Genomic DNA, 19,866 nt, shown 5'->3' with positions numbered 1-19,866 from the left:
AGACTAAAAATAAATTCTCAAAACGATGGACGCAACATAGGTGGGATTGGAACATTACAACAGGCAAAGCGGGGAGTACCGAAAAGACGGCCCTGCGCCACCATTATTTAGGTGCGCACCCCTCGTCTGGTCAACACCAGCACATTGACAGCTCTTTTTCAGTGACATTTGTAGAACAACCGATGGTCAACAGTTTGGATGTTTGCGAAGCCAAATGGGAAAATCTCTAAGCAAGTCCAAAAAATGATCACTCCCAGAATTCGGGGAACAACATCTAGATGTTTAATTGATGCGTCCTTCGGTTGCAACGTAATTCTGTTCATTGGTTTTATCATTGCTCTTATCACGTTCTGTGTTGTGTTTACGTCGTACGTTCGTGCTGGGGTGTTGTTGTGTTGCGTGTTCCCGTCATTCGCCCAATTCTATCTTAGCGCTACTGGAGTCACAACGCCTTCCATTGCTGTGTAGTGCATAGGGAAGGCAGTAGTACAGAACTTTTTGCTTTTTACTTTGATTTATTTATTCCATTATATTTATTATTTAATTTTTTTTCTTATTTTACCAATTCCCGTATAGCTTCCTGTGTTTACTTACAATTTTGTATTTGCAGAAACTGAGAATGCCCGTGCAATCGAAATCAATTGTTCAATATTGCTAACAAATCAGTTGACTTCAATTTGAAACATCTGATAACATTAACTTATTATCAAAATGAATTGGTGTCGCTGACAGAGTACAATGCCAACTAAAGGGGTAGATTCTGGAGAAATTAAAGAACCAGTCACGACCGGAAACATACATGTTTACCATCTGGGTATTGTCACGAAAACAAAAACAAACATTAAAGCAGTTTAATTTCTTAACTATTTTCGTCTTGTGCTTCAATAATTCCATTCATTTTTATTAGCGCCCCCCTTTCAATAATTGCAGCATGCTTCATTATTCCGACAAAAACATGCAGAAATTTATGAAACCTTGAATGACAAAAACAACTTAAAGTATATTATGCCACAAACACGAACAATCAAACCCTTGCAAATTTCAATTAATTAATTTTTTTTGTTCAAGTACATTCCTTGCAACAACTGGGTTTAATCGATGTTATTATGAAAGAAAACAAATACATCCACACATTTCCGCCACCAAAAATAAATAGCATTTGACCCATTTGGGGGTAACGGTCCATTAGTTGGAAAACACTTGCATTTGTGCCCAAATCCCTGGCAGTCAAGTATTGCATAATTTGTATTTATAATTTGTCACTCATGAAAAATTTCATTTACGTTACGAAGTCTCACAACTGGACTAATATCTCACTGGTATAAAAATACATAAACAACATCTTACCGGTTTGCTTCTCCTTTGAATCACGAAGGTGAGATTCTCGAGCTCGATCGGGAGGAGCGATGAGTTACTGAGGTTGAGCTCATCTGGGAGTAAGGAGGACACGAATGAAGTTATCTCATCATCGTTTACTTCATGAGCCCAGCTGCACCATCGAAGTATCGATTGTTTGGTTGGTTCCCCCATATACGACGATGCGAGATGCTTCAGCAGCTTCTTCTTAGCTTCCTTGGTACATTTCAGAAAAATCAAATTAGTAGAGCTTGAATCCTGCATCGTGACAGAACGTTTTAATTGAAAATCAACTTAATTTTCCAAAATTACCTGAAATGTGACCCTGCTTTTTTGGTTGTATTGTTTTGCGTCACTCGGCTCCTCTTATAAAACAAATAAACCTAACGCATAACACCTCTAGTACGCTGACATTTTCGTGCATGTTTTTGCATTGCAATACAAACATAAATATTGTTGCTTTGGACAGACAGGAAATCACTCACCGGTTTCTTCAGCAGTTTAATCTTCTGGAATAGATGTTTGACTCCAACGCTTGTCAGGCCGCATTTACGCAGATCCACTTGTTCAATGTTTTGAATGCAGTCTGCTACGTACACCGCACCATGGTCTCCTATATTGTTGCCCAAGAGTTTGAGCATCTTCAGCTGCATGAAATAATATCCAAGTAAAACATGGTATGAATAACAACAATACAAATGGGTGGTATTGAAACTACAGTTTGGCAACGCGAAACAAAACAATAATAATTATTTAACTTTGACATAAATATTTTTTCTACCGATGTAAATAACTGTCTCGTTACGCTGAAAACTTAATGGTTGATGTTTGTATATTCCGATTTCTGACCATCAAAGTTTATCGACGCCAACTGGCAGCCACTTGCGTTCTTCAGCCTTCAGCTGAGGAAGCCCGAAATCAAGTACAGCGTATTTGATCGTGAACTGTTGGTACTTCACTCAGCTATTTGATGTTTACAATACTTTATTGATGGTCGAAATTTTACTGCGTACACAAACCATAAACCTCTCACTTTTGGTTTGGAAAAAATCACAGAGCCTTGGTCCGAACGCTAACAGCGACTGCTTTCGGCGATATCGGAGTTCACCACTGATGTGCAGCAAATCAACAGGAAAAGTAACAAAGCAGCCGATGCCCTTTAGAATGCTACCATGTCTACTTTGCAAACGCCAACCTTGGATTTCGAGTTTGAAGCTTTGTCAACAGTGCAACCAACCTACGAGGTACAGACGCATCGTACAGCTTTGGGCTTCATCTTCAGGACGTTACCATTCCAGGTGTTAAGCTTTTATGCGAGGTGTCACTCGGTAATCCACTGTCGGTCGTCCCAGAAGCATGGATGTGATTGACGTTATTCATGGACATTCTCACCCGTCTATCCGCATCATCATAAGCAGCTTATTACCTCCAAGTTTGTTTGGCATGGATTGCGCAAGGAAGCGGGTCTATGGGTGAGGCAGTGACTCTTATGCCAGCGAGCCAAAGTACAACTGCACATCAAAGCGTCATGAAAGGAATATCCACGTCCGTCAAACCGTTTCATTTTTGTCAACATTTACATAGTTGGGCCATTACCTCAATGTCAAGGCAAGATGTATTTACTCACGGTGGTAGACCGTTTTACTCGCTGGCCAGAGGCAATTCCCACGCAGGATTACGTGCGCACGCGCTTTCATCTACCATTGGATATCCCGTTTCCGTATTACAGCCCACATGCCTACCTTGGGTGTTGTTGGGAATATGAATTACCTCAAAACTTGATTTGCAGACAACTTCAGCTGAGATGGTTTATGGCTCAACATTGGCTGTTGCTGAGCACTTCATTTCACCAAATGAACCCACATCACGTTTGCTTGCACTCCGAAGATCTCAGCTGCTTCCGACGCCCATGTCGAGACATAACAAGGTTTGCGTAAGCGTTCCAAATTCGTCACGACGAGACACCCACTGACCTCTTTAACTGCGTCTTACGGTACCTATAAGGTGTTGCAACGAGCAGCCAAGACGTTTACACTTGATATTGGCGGTCGCGACCAACACGTATCCATCAATCGGCTGGAAACAGAGCACGATGACTTGTCCGTGCCAGTTCAGGTAGCGCAACCCAAGCCGCCGGGAAGACCTCGACGTCACGTACGCCCACCAGAACGTTACCAGGCGTGACGACTGCCCGCCACTGGAGGGATCCTGTGGCGACGTCACTGAACGTACCACAAACTGTCTGCACCGAAGCGTGCAGTGTGCCTTTTTCGTATCTATTTTTGCTAAACCGCTGTTTGCATGAATTTAAACTCTTTCAGAGGCGCTCGAAAGTAAAGCCGCATTAGTCTGATAAAAAGTCAAAGGATGCAATTAAAAATTTACTTCAATTTATGCTACCAAAACAAGACAAGGTAATTTCGCACGATGTAAGAAGAAATCTTCGCTACCCCCTAAAATCACTTGGGTTCGTTAGGACTGAGAAAACCTAATTTGAGAAAAACTTGTCCGGACGATTGGAAAATTGTGATTACGTTCCAGGATGGATCCAAATACACTTCAACCATTGCTTTTGTTTCGTAAGAATCGACGGGGTTTCCTCCCTTCAATTTGCTGAATGAAAGATCTGTGCGCCAACAGTTGAACAGATTTGTACTGAACATAGCGTATGTGAAAATACCAACGTCACTGACTATAGTAAGCTACTTCAACAAGACTCGGTTTGTGTTACACGATAAAACTTAATGACTTTGCTCGGGATGTCAATGGGAATGAGCGGACGCATCATGTGAACATGTTGGATGAGTTCGCGTGAAACCTGCGATAAAACTTAATGATTTGCTCGGGATGTCAATGGGAATGAGCGGACGCATCATGTGAACATGTTGGATGAGTTCGCGTGAAACCTGCGATAAAACCTAATGACTTTGCTCGGGATGTTAATGGGAATGAGCAGACGGATCATGTGAACATGTTGGATGAGTTCGAGATACAGCTGATCAAAGTCGCATTTTTACCGCTGCGAATGAAATCGTGCGGAAGCAAGATTTTTGTTGCGTGACGTCATAGAAGGCCCTTTGGTCGTGCGAGTGCTGGCAGTAAGCCTTTTGCGTAGGAATGGAAAACATTGTAAAACTGGTTTAGTATAGTTTTGCATTAAACAGGGGACAACAAGTAAACAAGTGCAACAAACGGATTTTGTTGTTAATTTGAGCTGCAGACAGATGGCCGCTGTTTTGACCTATTATGTCTTATTTAGTTGTATGATAATAAAACAGTTACTGGGACAGGGTGTTCTTGTTGTTACGGCTTTTATGATCGCTAAAGTGGTACATAAACTTATGAAAACACGACAGAGACACACCATCAGTTTACCATTGTCGTTTTGTCCACTCACAGGTAAAGATAGAAGTAGGTTAATTGAATTTTGAAGCTGGCAAAGACCGCTGAGAAAGGCCGAACAAATTAGCTGATTATGCAACACAACACTGTTATTCTGTCATAGTACCACTTTTTGCCCGACAGTAGCGTTGCCTACGAGTTCGCGTCCTAAATGATTTATTTAATTCGCCACAATCCACCATAATGTATTTTTCGCAATATAGTTTGTAACTAGAAATGTTGGAATCATCAAATTAAAATCCACACAAAGGTGAGGTTAAAGTTATGACATCACACCCAAAATGACGTCATGTAATGTCACTGAGCAAAGAAACACACCATCCCCGTCTTATCGAAGTACAGAGTAATGTCGTTGCTGCCAGACCCTTTGGTTTGTTAAGGAGACAGCAAAATAGCGCTGTTTCCTTCATGGAACATATTATCACCCGAACACAATTACAAGTCCATTACTATATGTGAAGCCTGTCGTTTGCATTGCCTGAATGAAAGACAAGACAACTACCTACAAAGCCTGGATCAACTTCAGGACAAGTGTATCAAATCGGGCTTCTCGAAGAAGGCAATTAATGCAAATATTGCAGAGGCACGAACTTGGACACAGCGCTTGCGTGATGCCATCGAAAAGGGCAAATCTCGATGATTGCTTGGGGCACCGCCTTTCCTCAATTGCTCAAACGAACGCACAAAGAGAAAGAATTGAAAAGCCAAGCAAGAATTGTTTACAAACGATCGATGTCTTTAGGAAATATTTTGAACAATTACCGGCAACTGGCATTGCAAACAGACTGCAGCAGCCCCGCGGGGAGTTACGCTTGCAGATGGTGCCCAATGTGCGGACACCATGGTAACCATAAATCTATGGTTATTGAAACGACCAATTTAACGGCGAAAAAACAATACAAACTAACACAACATCTAACCTGTGCAAGTTATGGCATTTATGTTGCATCGTGCCAAATCTGTCATGAGCAGTACGCTGATCAGACTAAAAATAAATTCTCAAAACGATGGACGCAACATAGGTCAGATTGGAACATGACAACAGGCAAAGCGGGGAGTACCGAAAAGACGGCCCTGCGCCACCATTATTTAGGTGCGCACCCCTCGTCAGGTCAACACCAGCACATTGACAGCTCTTTTTCAGTGACATTTGTGGAACAACCGATGGTCAACAGACTGGATGTTTGCGAAGCCAAATGGGAAAATCTCTAAGCAAGTCCAAAAAATGATCACTCCCAGAATTCGGGGAATAACATCTAGATGTTTAATTGATGCGTCCTTCGGTTGCAACGTAAATCTGTTCATTGGTTTTATCATTGCTCTTATCACGTTCTGTGTTGTGTTTACGTCGTACGTTCGTGCTGCGGTGTTGTTGTGTTGCGTGTTCACGCCATTCGCTATAGTCATTCGCTATATATATAGCATAGGAAAGGCAGCAGTACAGGACTTTTTGTTTTTTAGTTTAATTTATTTTATTTTATTTCATTCACATGTTTATTTTACCAATTCCCGTATAGCTTCCTGTGTTTGCTGCTAATTTCGTATTTGCAGAAACTGAAAATGCCCGTGCATTCGAAATCAATTGTTCAATATTGCTAACAAATCAGTTGACTTCAATTTGAAACATCTGATAACATTGATTCTCTGATAGAGTACAATGCCAACTAAAGGGGCAGATTCTGGAGAAATTAAGGAACCAGTCACTGGCAGTCAAGGATTGTACGATCTGTCACTTAAGAAAATTTTTCAAGTCTTACAACTGGACCTATATCTTTCTGGTATAAAACTGCATAAACAACGTCTTATCAGTTTGCTTCTGACAATATTCGGTTGTTTGTGCAACAATAATTGACGATTGTGCGGTCTAGTTACGACCGAAATGACGATGGAAGCGCTTTTTTCAATTTATCCGACGAAGAAGGGAGTTAAAACACTAAATGTTAAATGCAGTAAGTTTTTTGGCCGACCAATCATATTATGTCCCCAACAACCCAAATATTAAGGAAAGTCCCCTGCGCCCCCCTCCCCTATGATTTCCACCATGGGTACAGAAATGCATAAACAACAACTTACCGGTTTGCTTCTTCTTTGAATCACGAAGCTGAGATTCTCGAGGTCGGTCGGGAGAAGCGATGAGTATCTGAGGTTGATCTTACCAGGAAGTAAGGAGGACACGATTGAAGTTATCTCCTCATCGTTCGCTTCATGAGCCCAGCTGCAACATCGAAGTATCGATTGGTTGGTTGGTTCCCCCATATACGACGATGCGAGATTCTTCAGCAGCTTCTTCTTCGCTTTCCAATCTTCACGTGAACATCCGAGAACTAAGGCTTCAATATCGTTGAAAACTGAAGAATCGCAAATTCCGAACGCGAACTTGGCTACAACCTCCCATCTGTCCTTGGTAAGTCGGGTGTATTGTTTCTTGAATTCTTTTAAAGGCATGATCGTCATCAGGTAAACCGCGGAGAAGAATTCTTGCCAAATAAGATGTGAAAAATATCTACGTTTATGTCCGTCCAGTATTGTCAACTTTAAGTTTCCCTGCTTTGTAATTGAGGTATTCAGAAAAGCATGAACTGTTGAGTCATTCAGTTTTGCGCTTTTGAAATCCTGTACTTTGAATACAACTTTCTTGTTCCGAAATCCGTCCCAGGCCAGTTTTGAAAGTTTGTTCAACTGTGGATTTTCATTCTTGAGGTGTTCAGTTTGTGAGTATTGAACACAAGTAGATGCCAGAACACGGGTAAGCGATACATGCTGAATAGCATCATCATGGCTCAACAGATAGTTGACGGTCAATATGAAATTAACCGGAACGTAACAGTAAGAGAACATGTTGGTGTTTTGTTTAAGTTTGTTCTGTACAGATTCATATCTTGCACCGCATATCTGCTGTCCAAGTTCTCTCTGTGAGTTTGGAGTTAAGCCGAGTATCTGAGTAATAAACCTTGGTCGATGTAAAGGATGGAGTTTGTAGAATGGAGCAGGTCGTGACGTGAATATCTTCCGGGAACGTGGGAGCAAATATCCATTCAATAAATGCTTGAGATAAACTTCTGCTTTGTTCTCTTTACCCAAGAGGGGAGTTGGAGCTTTACTTGAGAATTTAAAAGCTGCTTCATCTACTCCGTCGAAAACCAAGAGAACATCTGGATCACCATTGATTGCTTGCATTATTCCCTGAGCTACCTCTGGATTGTATTCCCAGCTAAGTAGCATGGCGTGGAGAAGAAACCGAAGGAAAGTCATGCTTGTTTTGAAATTTATATTTCGAATTACAATGTAGAAGATGAAGGATATTTTCCCAAACAACTCTCTATGCAAAGCTTGTAAAGCCCATTTTTTGCAAGAAGTAGTTTTGCCGATACCCGCTTGACCGACAACGCCGACAATATTTCCATGCTTTTCCACGTATTGGCGTTTTGCTTCCTCTTCCTCGGGTTTAAATTTCTGTTCTGCTTCTCTTTGTGCTGTTTCCTTTGCACGAGTAAACATTTCTTCAGGGCTGATGTCACCGGATGGTTGATCGTAAACTTTAGCCATCTCCTCTCTACGATGGTAATGTCCATCTGCTTGAAACTCGTCATCAATTCGTTGTGGTTTGCTGACTATGGATAGGTTGACTGGTGTTATGTTTCGTTGGGTAAATTCTGCAAGTGATGATTCTTCACTGGCGATGGATTCCACTTTATCTTTTAAAGTTGACTTTAGTTCTTCGCCTACAACAAGGTTTTTTTTTACTTTTTTTTGTGGTACGTGTCAGATGCCTACGTGTTGGTTTGTGATGTCACAAAATAGGGAGACGAAACATCAGAACAAGCGTTATATCAATTTATTCCGTAAACAATAAAAACATAATCACGTGACTGATTTGAGTGAGAAAAACAAATTGTTTTGTCGGTTGATGCTGACAGAATGACAATGAAGTCCTTATCAGCCAGCACCACTATGGTAAGGTTTAAGAGAAACTGTAATAATTGCGAACCAAAACGTTGTTAAATTGTACACAGATGTGTTTAAGTTAAATCAAAAGATAGAAATGCAACAAGAAGCAAACAACAGCAAAAACACAGAAATAAGATCAAACAAAAGGAGAACATTGCAACAGTGAGTTAATAAAGACAATGCAATCCCAATTTGTATTGAATCAATATGAGCACAAGCATAATAATAGCAACAATCCGCTCTACTACAAATCCGAAAGCAGATAATCTGTGTAATCAAATAATCCAGTCATCGATAATTTATGAATATGCAAATTGCATGTGAGGTAATCGTGTATGCGTGATGATAATGAAGGAGGCACAATTAGCCAAGGAATCGAAATTCCTGATCAAAACCGACGCAATAGCTGGGGATGACCACGTGGCCAATGTAAGGACTGGTGTTGCAATGAAATTGCAGGCAGGACGACGGCGAGGAATTGAATGGCCGCCCCTATGTATTTCCTTATTTGTTAAGGTAAGTGGTTCTGCGCACACTAAGTATGTAAAAGGTTCAAGTGGAAGCTTATCATGTGTTGTGTTGATGAATATGTATAACGGGAAAAAATGTGTTACTAAAGATTGGTGCCAAAGATATTTTGTGTATATTTTCGTGTTAATATAGCGCGGCTCCGTACGCTACATCGGGAACTTCTCCGAACTGAATCAGAGTCATACGTTTCGGATATGCGGGGCAGTTGAATCCATTAGTGGGCAATGCAATGATGCATTGAATAATCTTGGCTTGTCAAACGCGTTGCCAAAAACGCGAAACGAACCGGCATACGCGGAGACGTCAAACGTGAGCGACTTCAGGTAGTACGCGTTTCCCATAATTTCTACATTTGAATGAAGTCATTGTATTTGTCGCAGCCCTCAGAAATCACCGATTGCTTTGCAAAACATGCTTCCGAGCGGCACACAGGACGGCATTCCGTGCAACGCCGGCCAACCGCATATTTCAACCGTGGCGCACTCAAGCGAAATATCACAGCCGCTCGAGGAGCTCGGTTTATTTGATTTACTCCAGTCATTCGAAAGCTTTAAAACCAATGCAAGGTGACCGCGCGATACGCAATAGTGTAATGGTCACGATAAAGAACCATGAATTTTACAGCGACCTTAATACAATCGACACAACCAGCGTTGGACCAGACATCATATCAGACGAGATTCTAGTCGATCAATGTGCACCGATCCGGTGACGTCGGGCGAACAGGAAATTGCAACGTGTACATTAGCGTGTGATGAGTGGTAAGTGTGTTTTTACCGATGTAGAAACCAGAAAAAACAACAGATTCTCGCTCATGCCCAACCAAAACACGACTTCGCCGAATTTACAACCGATTGACGGCGAAAGTAAGTGGGTTTATAACATTAACTCTCACCTGCCACTTACTGACATCGTTTTCTCATTGGTAGATGTTTGAAAACAAAAGGCGGTTCGAACCGACTAAAACATGTTTCTGGCGAGCAACCGCCAGCAGTCCGCTTAATCGCCCAGCGCTGATTCGCAATTCGCATTTACGCACTGGACTTGTGACGTCATTGTACAATTTCTCGTTCCCGATCGTTTGGTCACGTGTCGACCGTATGGTACGCGTCATATTAGGCGACGGCCAGAGAACCTTCAAAATTAATTGCAGTTTCGGTTTCACGTTGGAAACCATTCTGGGGAACGGCGATATTTTCACGTGTCCGACAACAATGCAATTCCCAACACCTTTTCTGATCCGCTCGCGGGATGATCTTTTCGCATTCTTTCAAAAGCTCGCTGGACCAGATCATTTGGAAATCATCAGACAAAAGCGTCCCGATTCAAAATGTACAGTTGAAGCGTTGACAAACCTTTGCTTTCTGCGTTTATAACACACCCCACGCCTGGATGGGAAATCCTGTAAATTTACCGAGGTTTCTTACGCACAACACGGGTCTCATCACATTTCATAAAACGATTGACGGTCGACCGATCACAGACAATCTTTGTCTTTTTCGATGCATCGCACCTGAAGATGCCACAGGGCGGCGGCCTTGGTCGCATCGCCACCGAGTTATGTCGGAAATTCACAGGCGGAAAATGTGTTGATAACTTCCGAGGTGTACGCTTGAGTGCTCTACCTCAAATCGAAACGTGCTTTGGTTTAAGTATCAACGTCTTCAGGCTAAAAGCGCCGGAAGTGTGCGAAATTCTTTACCGCGATAATGAACATGGATTTAACAAACTATGATTTCAGTCTCATCATGGATTTTCCCACCTACGCATCGAACTTTGCTTGCCCGATGTGCAAAGTAACCTTTACTCGGGCTGACCGCTGTGCGCAACACCAGAAAACGTGTTCTCTTGTCACACGTGAGACCAAGTGGCGCATTTTCCATCAGGCCAACGATTTTCGAACGGTTGGAACTGTGCGGCATTGACGTACCGCCGCAACATCGCTTTTATCCATTTGTGATTTGCTATGACTTCGAGGCGATGCCGAGTCAGCATAATTTACCCGAACGAACGGATAAAACGGAATGCCAAGCTGTACACATTCCTCTCAGCGTTGCCGTGTGTACCGGGTTTCCAACAAGACGAGTGTTTCGTCACAACAAGTCAACCGCAAGAGTTGATAGACAGGTTTTTTTATTGCGTGTCGAACATCTTGAGAAAAATTGTCGTGCGTGTCGAATCGTAAAAATGTCGTATCTGGCAACTAACGCATTCTTGTACTTACATTACGTTAGAATAACGACAAAACAATTAAAAACCTTGCATGTTGCAGGCTGCTATGTCTCTTTTAAGGTCCGATTGAACGAAAAATGGTACTTGTTTCGTAACAATGCAACATGTTCGGTAACAATGCCACGTGTTCGGTAACAATGCTACCTGTTTGGCAACAATGGTTAATTTTAGGTATAACGTGCTTATTCGTTGAACGTTAAAGTAAGTGCTGTTTTTTTGCATGGATTTTGTCCAAAAATGTATTGCGATTGCGTGTATTTGGCCATCTAAACAGACAAATTTATTTTGGGTGGGGATCCTGAACGATGATGCCATTAAGTTTTCAACAATACGTAACCGTTCAGTTAAATATAAAAAAACACAAATTTCTCCCCAAATAATTGCTTGCGGTTTGAAATTAAACGACTTATGCTGGCAACAACGTCTTCGAACCACTTTTGCCACCAGCATCTACGGCAAAAAAATGACAACTACAAGTTAATAGGAGAATCGTTGGCGTCCAATCTTCGAAAAAAACTATTAAGATCGATGTGAATGTTGCAAGATTGGCATGATCGATTTGTTAGGCTTAATTAAGTTATTAGAGTAACCTAATTGATGGACATTTGTAGATAACAGTAGCGTTTGTCTGTTCGTAGTACTACATACCGGTAACATTTATTCACGCCGCCCGTGTCGAACAGTGACGTCGCGTGTCGAACACTTAGAATAGTGAAAAAGGCATAAATCGACACCCTGGACAGGTTCATGGATTACCTGCGTCAAATCCAGGATAAAGCGGCGCGTTTGATATTTATGCGATTGTGTTCTGTTTGCTCACTTCTTACTCTGTGTATGCATGTGTTTTTAGAGAGCTCGCACATTCTCTGCTAGGAATAAACAGATCGCCCGTCCGGGTGTATTAGTCGCAAAGCACTTAGCAAATAAATCTTTCACTACAGGTTAGCCACAAAACGCTCCACAAACAGATCTTTTCCATACAAGTCACGCGAAAAAATGTCCACAATTTCATGCAGTTCGCAGCCGCGCGCGACTCTTGTATTAAATTGCCACGGCTTCAGCGTCGTGTGTGCCTGCAAAATTGCTCTGAACTCTTGAGTAGGACGGTCTCGCGAAAGTGTCAAACATCTCACCATACCCGAGAGCATCAAGATTATATACAAGCCAATGGATGCCGGGTCGATAAGACAAGTCGCTATTAACAACAAACAAAGTCGGCGATTGCGGTCGTATTGACGCCAGCTCGTCTTGTGCGTAAACAACGCGAAACACGCGTGACGCTGCAGGGTCGCGTGCCAGCAAGCCGCTGATTCTCAATTCGTCCATACGTTTTTTTTTCTTTGTTTATTTATTATAATTTTTTTTATTTATTTTTGTACTGCACCCTATAATGCAGTAATATTACATGCAATGGCATGATAGGCAGGATCGCCCCACTGCGCAGGTCCTTGCTTGGCGATCACAGCTATCGTATCGCGATCCAGCTAGGCTGCATTGCCTGGGCACCCTATAATGTTTATTTTATGTTATGTACATTTCTTACCGCTATTTTGTTGTTTTGTACGCAAAACTACAGCAATCCCACCAGTCGAAATTTGCATGCGCATATCTCGCCATTGTGACGTCATAGATAGAAACGGAAACGGCCGATTGAAAGCTGAGAAAAATTTGAAACCCGCCATTGCCACGCGTCAGGGCGCTCATTTGTCCCGCTTTATCCGTGTTCCAAAACTACGTGGTCAGCTGCGTGTTCTTCGCTTCGGATCCAAAGGATAAGAGGGTTTCGATTTACGGTTTGTATGCATAATTGTTGCTAGCCGGCGTCACTGTCTTATTATTAAGAGACACTTCTATTTGACAGAAATTCGCGTGCGCAAAAGAGTTTGACGGTGCCACTGTGATATCGGCGTCCATGTCTGTACCATCCACTTTGGTAACGCGCAACGTACAAGACAATACCTTGTCGTTTTAGTGGATGTAGTGCTCTCCGTCGGCAGCAATGTAAAAATCATGCAGCGTCTGTTACCGCGGCTAAGGACAGATATTCGACCAGGAGCGTCGACGAAACAGTAGACTGGGTGGGCTTCGTCACGAATAGATCCAACTCGCTTTTCGCACCTCTCATCGAGCGCTCGTTGATCAGCGCCATCCCTCAAGCGAAAACATCGTCACGCGTGCGCTTGCGAAGCCCATCCCTGATTCTAAAAACTGTTTTCCTATACGCCGCGAAAAGGAAACGTCGCATCGACGCGCGCTCGTATGCCGGCCTGGTGGCAGCTCGATGCGCTTGAACCAAGCATAGAGGCGTGTGTTTTATATGTTAAAAAGTCGTAATGGCACAGAGGATTTATCGGCATTTAAAAGCGGCTGAAATTTATCACTACTACAGGCAACTCTGTTCGGCTTGTAATCTTAACAATTGCGCTTATTCAACTCCCCGCCTTTTTTTACTTATCGCAACTTCACCATTTTGCCGGTTCGCCTTCATTTACACTGAACATAGTTGTAGAAAACAATCGAAACGTCTGTAGAAAGAAGTTCTCTAACATTGCATTGGCTATTATGTTCGCATTAAAGATTTACAAAACCGTCAGTTATGTTCCTAAGTATGTAACTGTATTTTTAAATATTAAATATTCAAAATGCATTGTGTCACACACTGTCAACCAGTTTGGGTCGAAAAAGCCCCAAAAAATTGGGTCTGTTCATTGGGAAACCCAAAATATTTTTTGGGTTATTCAAACCCAAAAATTTTTGGGATAAATATCTTCTTACCCTATAGATTTACCCAATAATCTTTGGGTAGAAACACATTCGACCCAATTTTATCTGGTCACTATTTTGGGTTTAAATTCACTATACCCAGAAGCTGTGTCATTTTTTGCCCATTAATCATAGACATTGCACAGCTTGTTTTTTCGAAGAATCACATTTATTGTTTCTTGTCATTCTGTAGAAAGAACATGAACATTTAAAATAACTACAGTCAACACAAATAACTACAGGCTTATTTTGTCAAGTTGAAGTTTCAACTCCCGCACTGAATCATACGTTGAGTTTTCAGGAATATTAAGCAGATATGTTTGAAGAAATTGCAGTGTTTTGGTAATATGTGGGCAGTATTGATAATTGAGAATATAATACACAGCAAATAAAGCTATGATGCCTTTAGAAATGCTGTCCACACTGAGCACAGGGTTTTTCTCCGCAAAAAGTGTATTTTTTTGCGGCAAGAAAATGTCTCCATATACAATCAACACAGTTTGTTGCCGATCTCCAAAGTCGGCCCTGATATCTTCAAATGTTGTGTTGATCTAAATAGTAAAACAATTTAGTTACATACTCAGTTACTATTGGCCTGTGCTAAATAATAAGGATGCTGCTTTCCAATACCTAAATTGTACTTTTTACACTATGCCCAATTTTAAATAATTATGCACAGAATAACTTTTTGGAAGCTAATAGCCTTGCTAGTCTTGTGGATATAAAATGAGTACATTAGGTCAATAAAAAAACTGCCCTCACACTAATGACCTGGCCAATGACCCAAACAACAACAAAAATTTTCCATGAAAATATGAAATATGATTGCTTATACTTACAGGGCACAAATCTAGCAAATACCACTCCTGCCAACTTGCTGTTTTGTATTGGACTTCGATTAAATACACAAAAGTAATCTTCTAACCATAAAGTGAACATCTACAAAAACAAAAATTTTGTAACATTTTTATGATAGTTTTTTCAGGCTTACCAGTAAAGCAATCATTCTCATCAAATGGCAAAAAGTCCAATATTTTTTTCATACAGGATGTTTTGTTTGGTCCTGAAGAATATTTAATAATTCTTTGAAACAAGTTTTTGGCAATGCTGTTCAAAGCAGCTTCATCAGTAAAATTTTGTTTTCTTTTAAATTCACGAAGCAACTACAAGAAATAGAAATTACATTACATTCAGTCCATAAATTTACAGTACCGCAGTCAAGCTATGGTTCAAAGCCGCTACAAATTGGCAAGTCAGAAGAAGATTTAAAGAATCAGCAGTGGAGCTCTGACTTGTCAATATGTGGCTTTGATGTATATGTAACAAAAATACATTAAAATACAATTAACATACCTCGTTGTACATAGTTAAAGCTGGCCATTCTTTTATTAATGTCATAAGAGAAGGATTATTTTCCAAAACAAAGTTTTTGCGGACACAAAATGTTTCCTCCATTTTTTCTGCAATAAGTTTCTTATTGCGCAGCAAAGTTGTTTTTTTAAATTCATGCAGCAGGATCTAAAATAATCAAGTCATAAATCCATCATAACAAAGCTTTAAAAAGTTTAAATCCATACTTCTTTTGCCTCGTCATACAAGTTTTCGCCCCGTGTATGTACTTCATTTGATTGATGAGAAACCTTTCTTCGCTTTAAAGAAGGGTTGTTATATGCTCTTTGGATTTAGGGGTACCCATGACACTTCCGCTGTTTTTTAGCATGCACATTTAATCGGTCTGATATATTTTTGTACAAAAATGCCTGTGAAATGTAAATAAATAAGCATGGTTATTGAATTACTTGGTAAGTTATACTTAACTCTAACCTTGCCATCTGTTGCACCTAGTCCAAGACGAGCTGATTTGTACTGCTCCAAGAAAGCATCTAAACGCCTCGTTCTTTAGATGTCGGCATGGTCTGCAAAATATATATATATAGCTTATATCCTACCTTTTCCAAGTTAAGTGTAATTTATCAAAGCTTTGGCAATTATTTCACGTTTAAAGAAGTATATGTAAAACTTACTCTCAATTTCAGCATTTATTTGAAGAACTTCCCCTTGTGGGACATCTTCCAGAGTAGTCTTGACAAAATCAATTAAACCCTGGATGCTTAAATCCATACTAAGTCTTTTTCACTTTTTTTGATTAACTCACAAAATGATACACGAAACAGCTTACAACACTACCTGTAATTAAGAAAAAGGCGCGCCCAAACGTTCGGTAATCACGTTCGCACAGGTAGAGACAAAGAAGTTCAAAGAACTAAGACTGGGGAAGCAAGTTAGTTTGGCGCCCTTTTCAGTGAGCAGTCAGGCGTGACGCGCACATTGTTTGAACTTTAAAAAAATAATTTTGAAACACAAGAATTGTTTTAAAAAAGTTTTTGTACTTCACACGGTTGAAGGATTGTAAATTAGAATTTTTTTTATAGTTTTAATGGTAAATCTGTTTCGTCGAGCAGATTTCAATAAAATTCAGATAATTCAAGTGGTTTATTTTCACAAGATTGAGATTTATTATGAGCTCATTATGAGGATAATACACCATAGTAAGAGTATAATACAAATAAACTATTTTTAATTCTATCGCAGCATTACGTAATCAACCGGTGTCAAAAACATTTCGCAGCAGCGAGTGGTGCAAACCAAAGTTCTAACGGCGTAAAGCGATTTGTAGCTATGCCGTATGAATGAAATTTTGTCATTCTTTCTTTATAAGCTAGCTAGCCCTTAAACTGACATGTATGCAAACCATACCAACGATGTAAGGTTCAGACTTGTTTGCAAAATTGATAATGTATGGTAAAATAAAACAAAAAAAATAACCCAATTTTTTTGGGTACAGTACAAGCATCACTTTACCCAAACACTTTTGGGTAAACAACAGTAAGCCCAATAATTTTGGGTATAATTATTTGGGTAACTTTCCTTTGGGTATAAATCATAAAGGTAAAGCAGCATTTTACCCAAAAACTTTGGGTATGTTAACATTGTACCCAAAGTTGCCTTTGTAATTTTACCCAAATTGGTTTACAGTGCAAATTGTTGTGTTTAATGCGCTACTATACCCCGAGGATTCGTGCAGGTATGCGTGACCGCTTAGGCATCTGCATAATCGTGTTGTGCGTTACAGTACATCATATTATAAACAAACACTCCCCTATATGTGGAATAGCACAGTAGCACACCGCGAATTTATTCTGGAATCCTATTATTCATTGCATTTGTTATGACTGTAAAGAAGGTCATTTCTGTCGGGCTAGCGACTTGGCAGCCCACACCCATGTAACATTTGTGACGTAGTGTACAGCCTTTGTTCATTCTGGCGTGGCAAGTTACCCATGTGTGACAACACTTTATTCTATCCATGTTTACTCACATTTTTCCTGTATTTGTGATTGTAGGTTGGGTTGTTGTGGTGTTGTATGTTGAACAACGTTGACCTGTTGTTTCAGCATCATGACAGGTCCGGTATAAACTGGTCCAGTTGTGTGTATGTGTTTCTCCCCAAAATCAACTTTGCGTGCTTTTTGGATATTCTGCACGTTGTAAAGGTATAAAAATCAAAAGCAAAAGACGTTGTTATGTGTACTCGACGTGTAGTTGATATAACGAAATATTTCTATCGACAAGTTACACCAATCTCAGACAGAATAGTTTGTAACAGCATATTATTAGTTGATAAGAAATAAACAACATATTGGACCGCAAAAGTAAAAACAGATTGGACCGCAAAAGCAAAATCCAACTATGTTATGTAGTCGTTGAGAATAACAGCAGGCCCAGTAACATATACAATACGGTGAAAGAACCGACTTACAATTTCACGTTCTCCAGATGTCCCTGGAACATCCACTATGTTGTGTTGGCTGGTCATTGGTAGAACATCCAACATTTGTGAAAGATCATCCACATCTCTTGAACTCCCAGCTTTATTGTTAAACGTATGTTTTAGTGTTGTATGTAACAAGTGAATTTTAATCACAATAAACTGATTTGCAATCGTGCTTAAGCTATAGCATTTAAACCATTTCATGTTGACAGAGCAAAGAGATTATATTTACTGAACCTATTCATGTTAAGAGCGCTCATATATTTATATAAGTTGATTTGTCGTCACCTTGTTCTTGTGGAGCGGGAGATGACATGTTTGTCTGCAAGTTTCAACGTCCTTCTGTGTTTGATGAAAAATAAAAGCAAATTCTTGGACCATAACTCACGGCTTTAAATTTCAAGACAAACAATATAGACCATGTACGTGCTACGAAGGCGATCGTTATTATCGTTACCGCACCATTTTGTCCGCTGGCCTTTGTTATGATTGCAGTAACAATCGAAACGTCTGTAACATTAATTTCGTAGCAATTAAAATATGTGTTGTTTGTCTAAAAAAATTAAATGTATTTCATCATAAAGACGTACAACAAAATCATCAGAGCTGTCCAGCAACCAGTTGGCATGGATAGTTTGTGACGTAATAATATTGTTGATAAGTTCCATTGTATCTTTGTTCAAACACAATTGAGTGAAATAATACTGGTACCCTCGCGTACTTCACTACCGCGGAGGCAAAGGTTGGATTAATAAAAAACAACCTAACCTCAAACCGATAAGGCGCCGTCATATTTAAAAAGTTGAACAAGATTCACTAAAGTCTTAAGCAACAAAAGGTCACAACTGTACTAACCGTAAAATATCTCCTTCTGTGTACTCGCAAACTTTCACAACAATCACAAGTTCACGTTTATCTGAAACCAACCTGTCAAAAGCTATTTAACCACACCCGACTCTACTGACAGAGAGTGAACAGCATTTAACTAACCTACGGTTTACCTACGGAACTAACCTCAGCCACGTACACAATCACTCAGGCATGTGAACTTTTGCAAAAGAAAGTTCGTACTCAACCATCCAGTGTACGCTTAATCTGATATCTTTTTCAAAATCTTCCGGGAAAGATTTACCGAAAACATTTTGCCGTTGTTGTTTTCCTCGGAAAAAATGCTTCGAGCAAAATTGCGCAAAGAGAAAAAAGTTGCTCCATGCGAAAACTATGACGTTTTAAAAATACGAACGTATTATCTGAGAAAGATTTGGTAAACTTGTGATAAACCGAAATGCCCAATTTAGGTTTACACCGAAACCGAATATTTTGCCGTGGTCAAAACATTTCGGCCGAAACAACCAAATAATGTGTGACGTCACGGATACGTTGTGACAGGTTAATTGTGTTACATCATTATTGATGGTTTTGTGGGTTTTGAAGGTTGCCCCGCCGTCGTCGCCAAACCCATATAAATTTCCCTACTGCCATAATTGGAAACATAATAATGCTTTGACAAATAATTGGCGTGGTAAATAAATCAAAAGCAGTTTGTTTGTGTTCTGACCTCAATGGATAAATATGACAAGAGCAAACATCAATGATATGACTACAAAAATACCCTGTTGCGTTGGTTGAGATTATTTTGATGCAAAACTAGTTTGAATTAGCAGCATAACGTGTGATTTGATAGTGTAGTCAAATGACGGTTGTAAATACCATGCAATTGTCAGTATCCCAGAATAATATTTGTTAGTTTAACAAGTTGGATTTTGGTAAAAAATGTATATTTTCCGAATATTTGCGGCGAA

General features: G+C 40.2%; 2 protein-coding genes across 4 annotated transcripts in view; both read right to left on the bottom strand.

Moving 5' to 3' along the window:
* Nucleotides 1–19,059, bottom strand: part of LOC145906587 (NACHT, LRR and PYD domains-containing protein 14-like) — a 37,499-nt gene extending 18,440 nt beyond the window's left edge. Inside the window, exons 1-7 of the mRNA XM_082994029.1 lie at nucleotides 18,655–19,059; nucleotides 18,353–18,574; nucleotides 18,053–18,162; nucleotides 17,612–17,771; nucleotides 6,832–8,480; nucleotides 1,842–2,003; nucleotides 1,348–1,572 (exon numbers count right to left, since the gene is read on the bottom strand). Coding sequence (XP_082850155.1) covers nucleotides 1,348–1,572; nucleotides 1,842–2,003; nucleotides 6,832–8,480; nucleotides 17,612–17,771; nucleotides 18,053–18,162; nucleotides 18,353–18,380 — 2,334 coding nt within the window. The 5' untranslated portion in view covers nucleotides 18,381–18,574; nucleotides 18,655–19,059. The remainder of the gene's footprint in view (nucleotides 1–1,347; nucleotides 1,573–1,841; nucleotides 2,004–6,831; nucleotides 8,481–17,611; nucleotides 17,772–18,052; nucleotides 18,163–18,352; nucleotides 18,575–18,654) is intronic.
* On the bottom strand, nucleotides 14,388–17,730 carry LOC145906616 (uncharacterized). 3 transcript variants are annotated; one of them, XM_082994075.1, is made up of 7 exons: nucleotides 16,257–17,730; nucleotides 16,057–16,148; nucleotides 15,810–15,992; nucleotides 15,586–15,750; nucleotides 15,224–15,395; nucleotides 15,072–15,171; nucleotides 14,388–14,783 (listed from the first exon to the last, which is right to left on the bottom strand). In XM_082994075.1, exons 4-6 carry the CDS (start codon nucleotides 15,685–15,687, stop codon nucleotides 15,131–15,133), a joined length of 315 nt encoding a protein of 104 aa, XP_082850201.1. In that variant the 5' UTR covers nucleotides 15,688–15,750; nucleotides 15,810–15,992; nucleotides 16,057–16,148; nucleotides 16,257–17,730; the 3' UTR covers nucleotides 14,388–14,783; nucleotides 15,072–15,130. The 3 variants fall into 3 exon arrangements, with proteins under 3 accessions (XP_082850201.1, XP_082850200.1, XP_082850202.1); XM_082994074.1 differs by having other exon boundaries at nucleotides 16,057–17,730; XM_082994076.1 differs by lacking the exon at nucleotides 15,224–15,395 and having other exon boundaries at nucleotides 16,057–17,730.
* Nucleotides 19,060–19,866: the final 807 nt, after the last annotated feature.

The sequence above is a fragment of the Ascidia mentula genome, chromosome 6 (genome assembly GCF_947561715.1).
Source record: "Ascidia mentula chromosome 6, kaAscMent1.1, whole genome shotgun sequence".
NCBI classification, from domain to species: domain Eukaryota; kingdom Metazoa; phylum Chordata; class Ascidiacea; order Phlebobranchia; family Ascidiidae; genus Ascidia; species Ascidia mentula.
The sequence above is the reverse complement of the archived record's forward strand: the minus strand, read 5'-3'. Positions and strand labels throughout refer to the sequence as shown.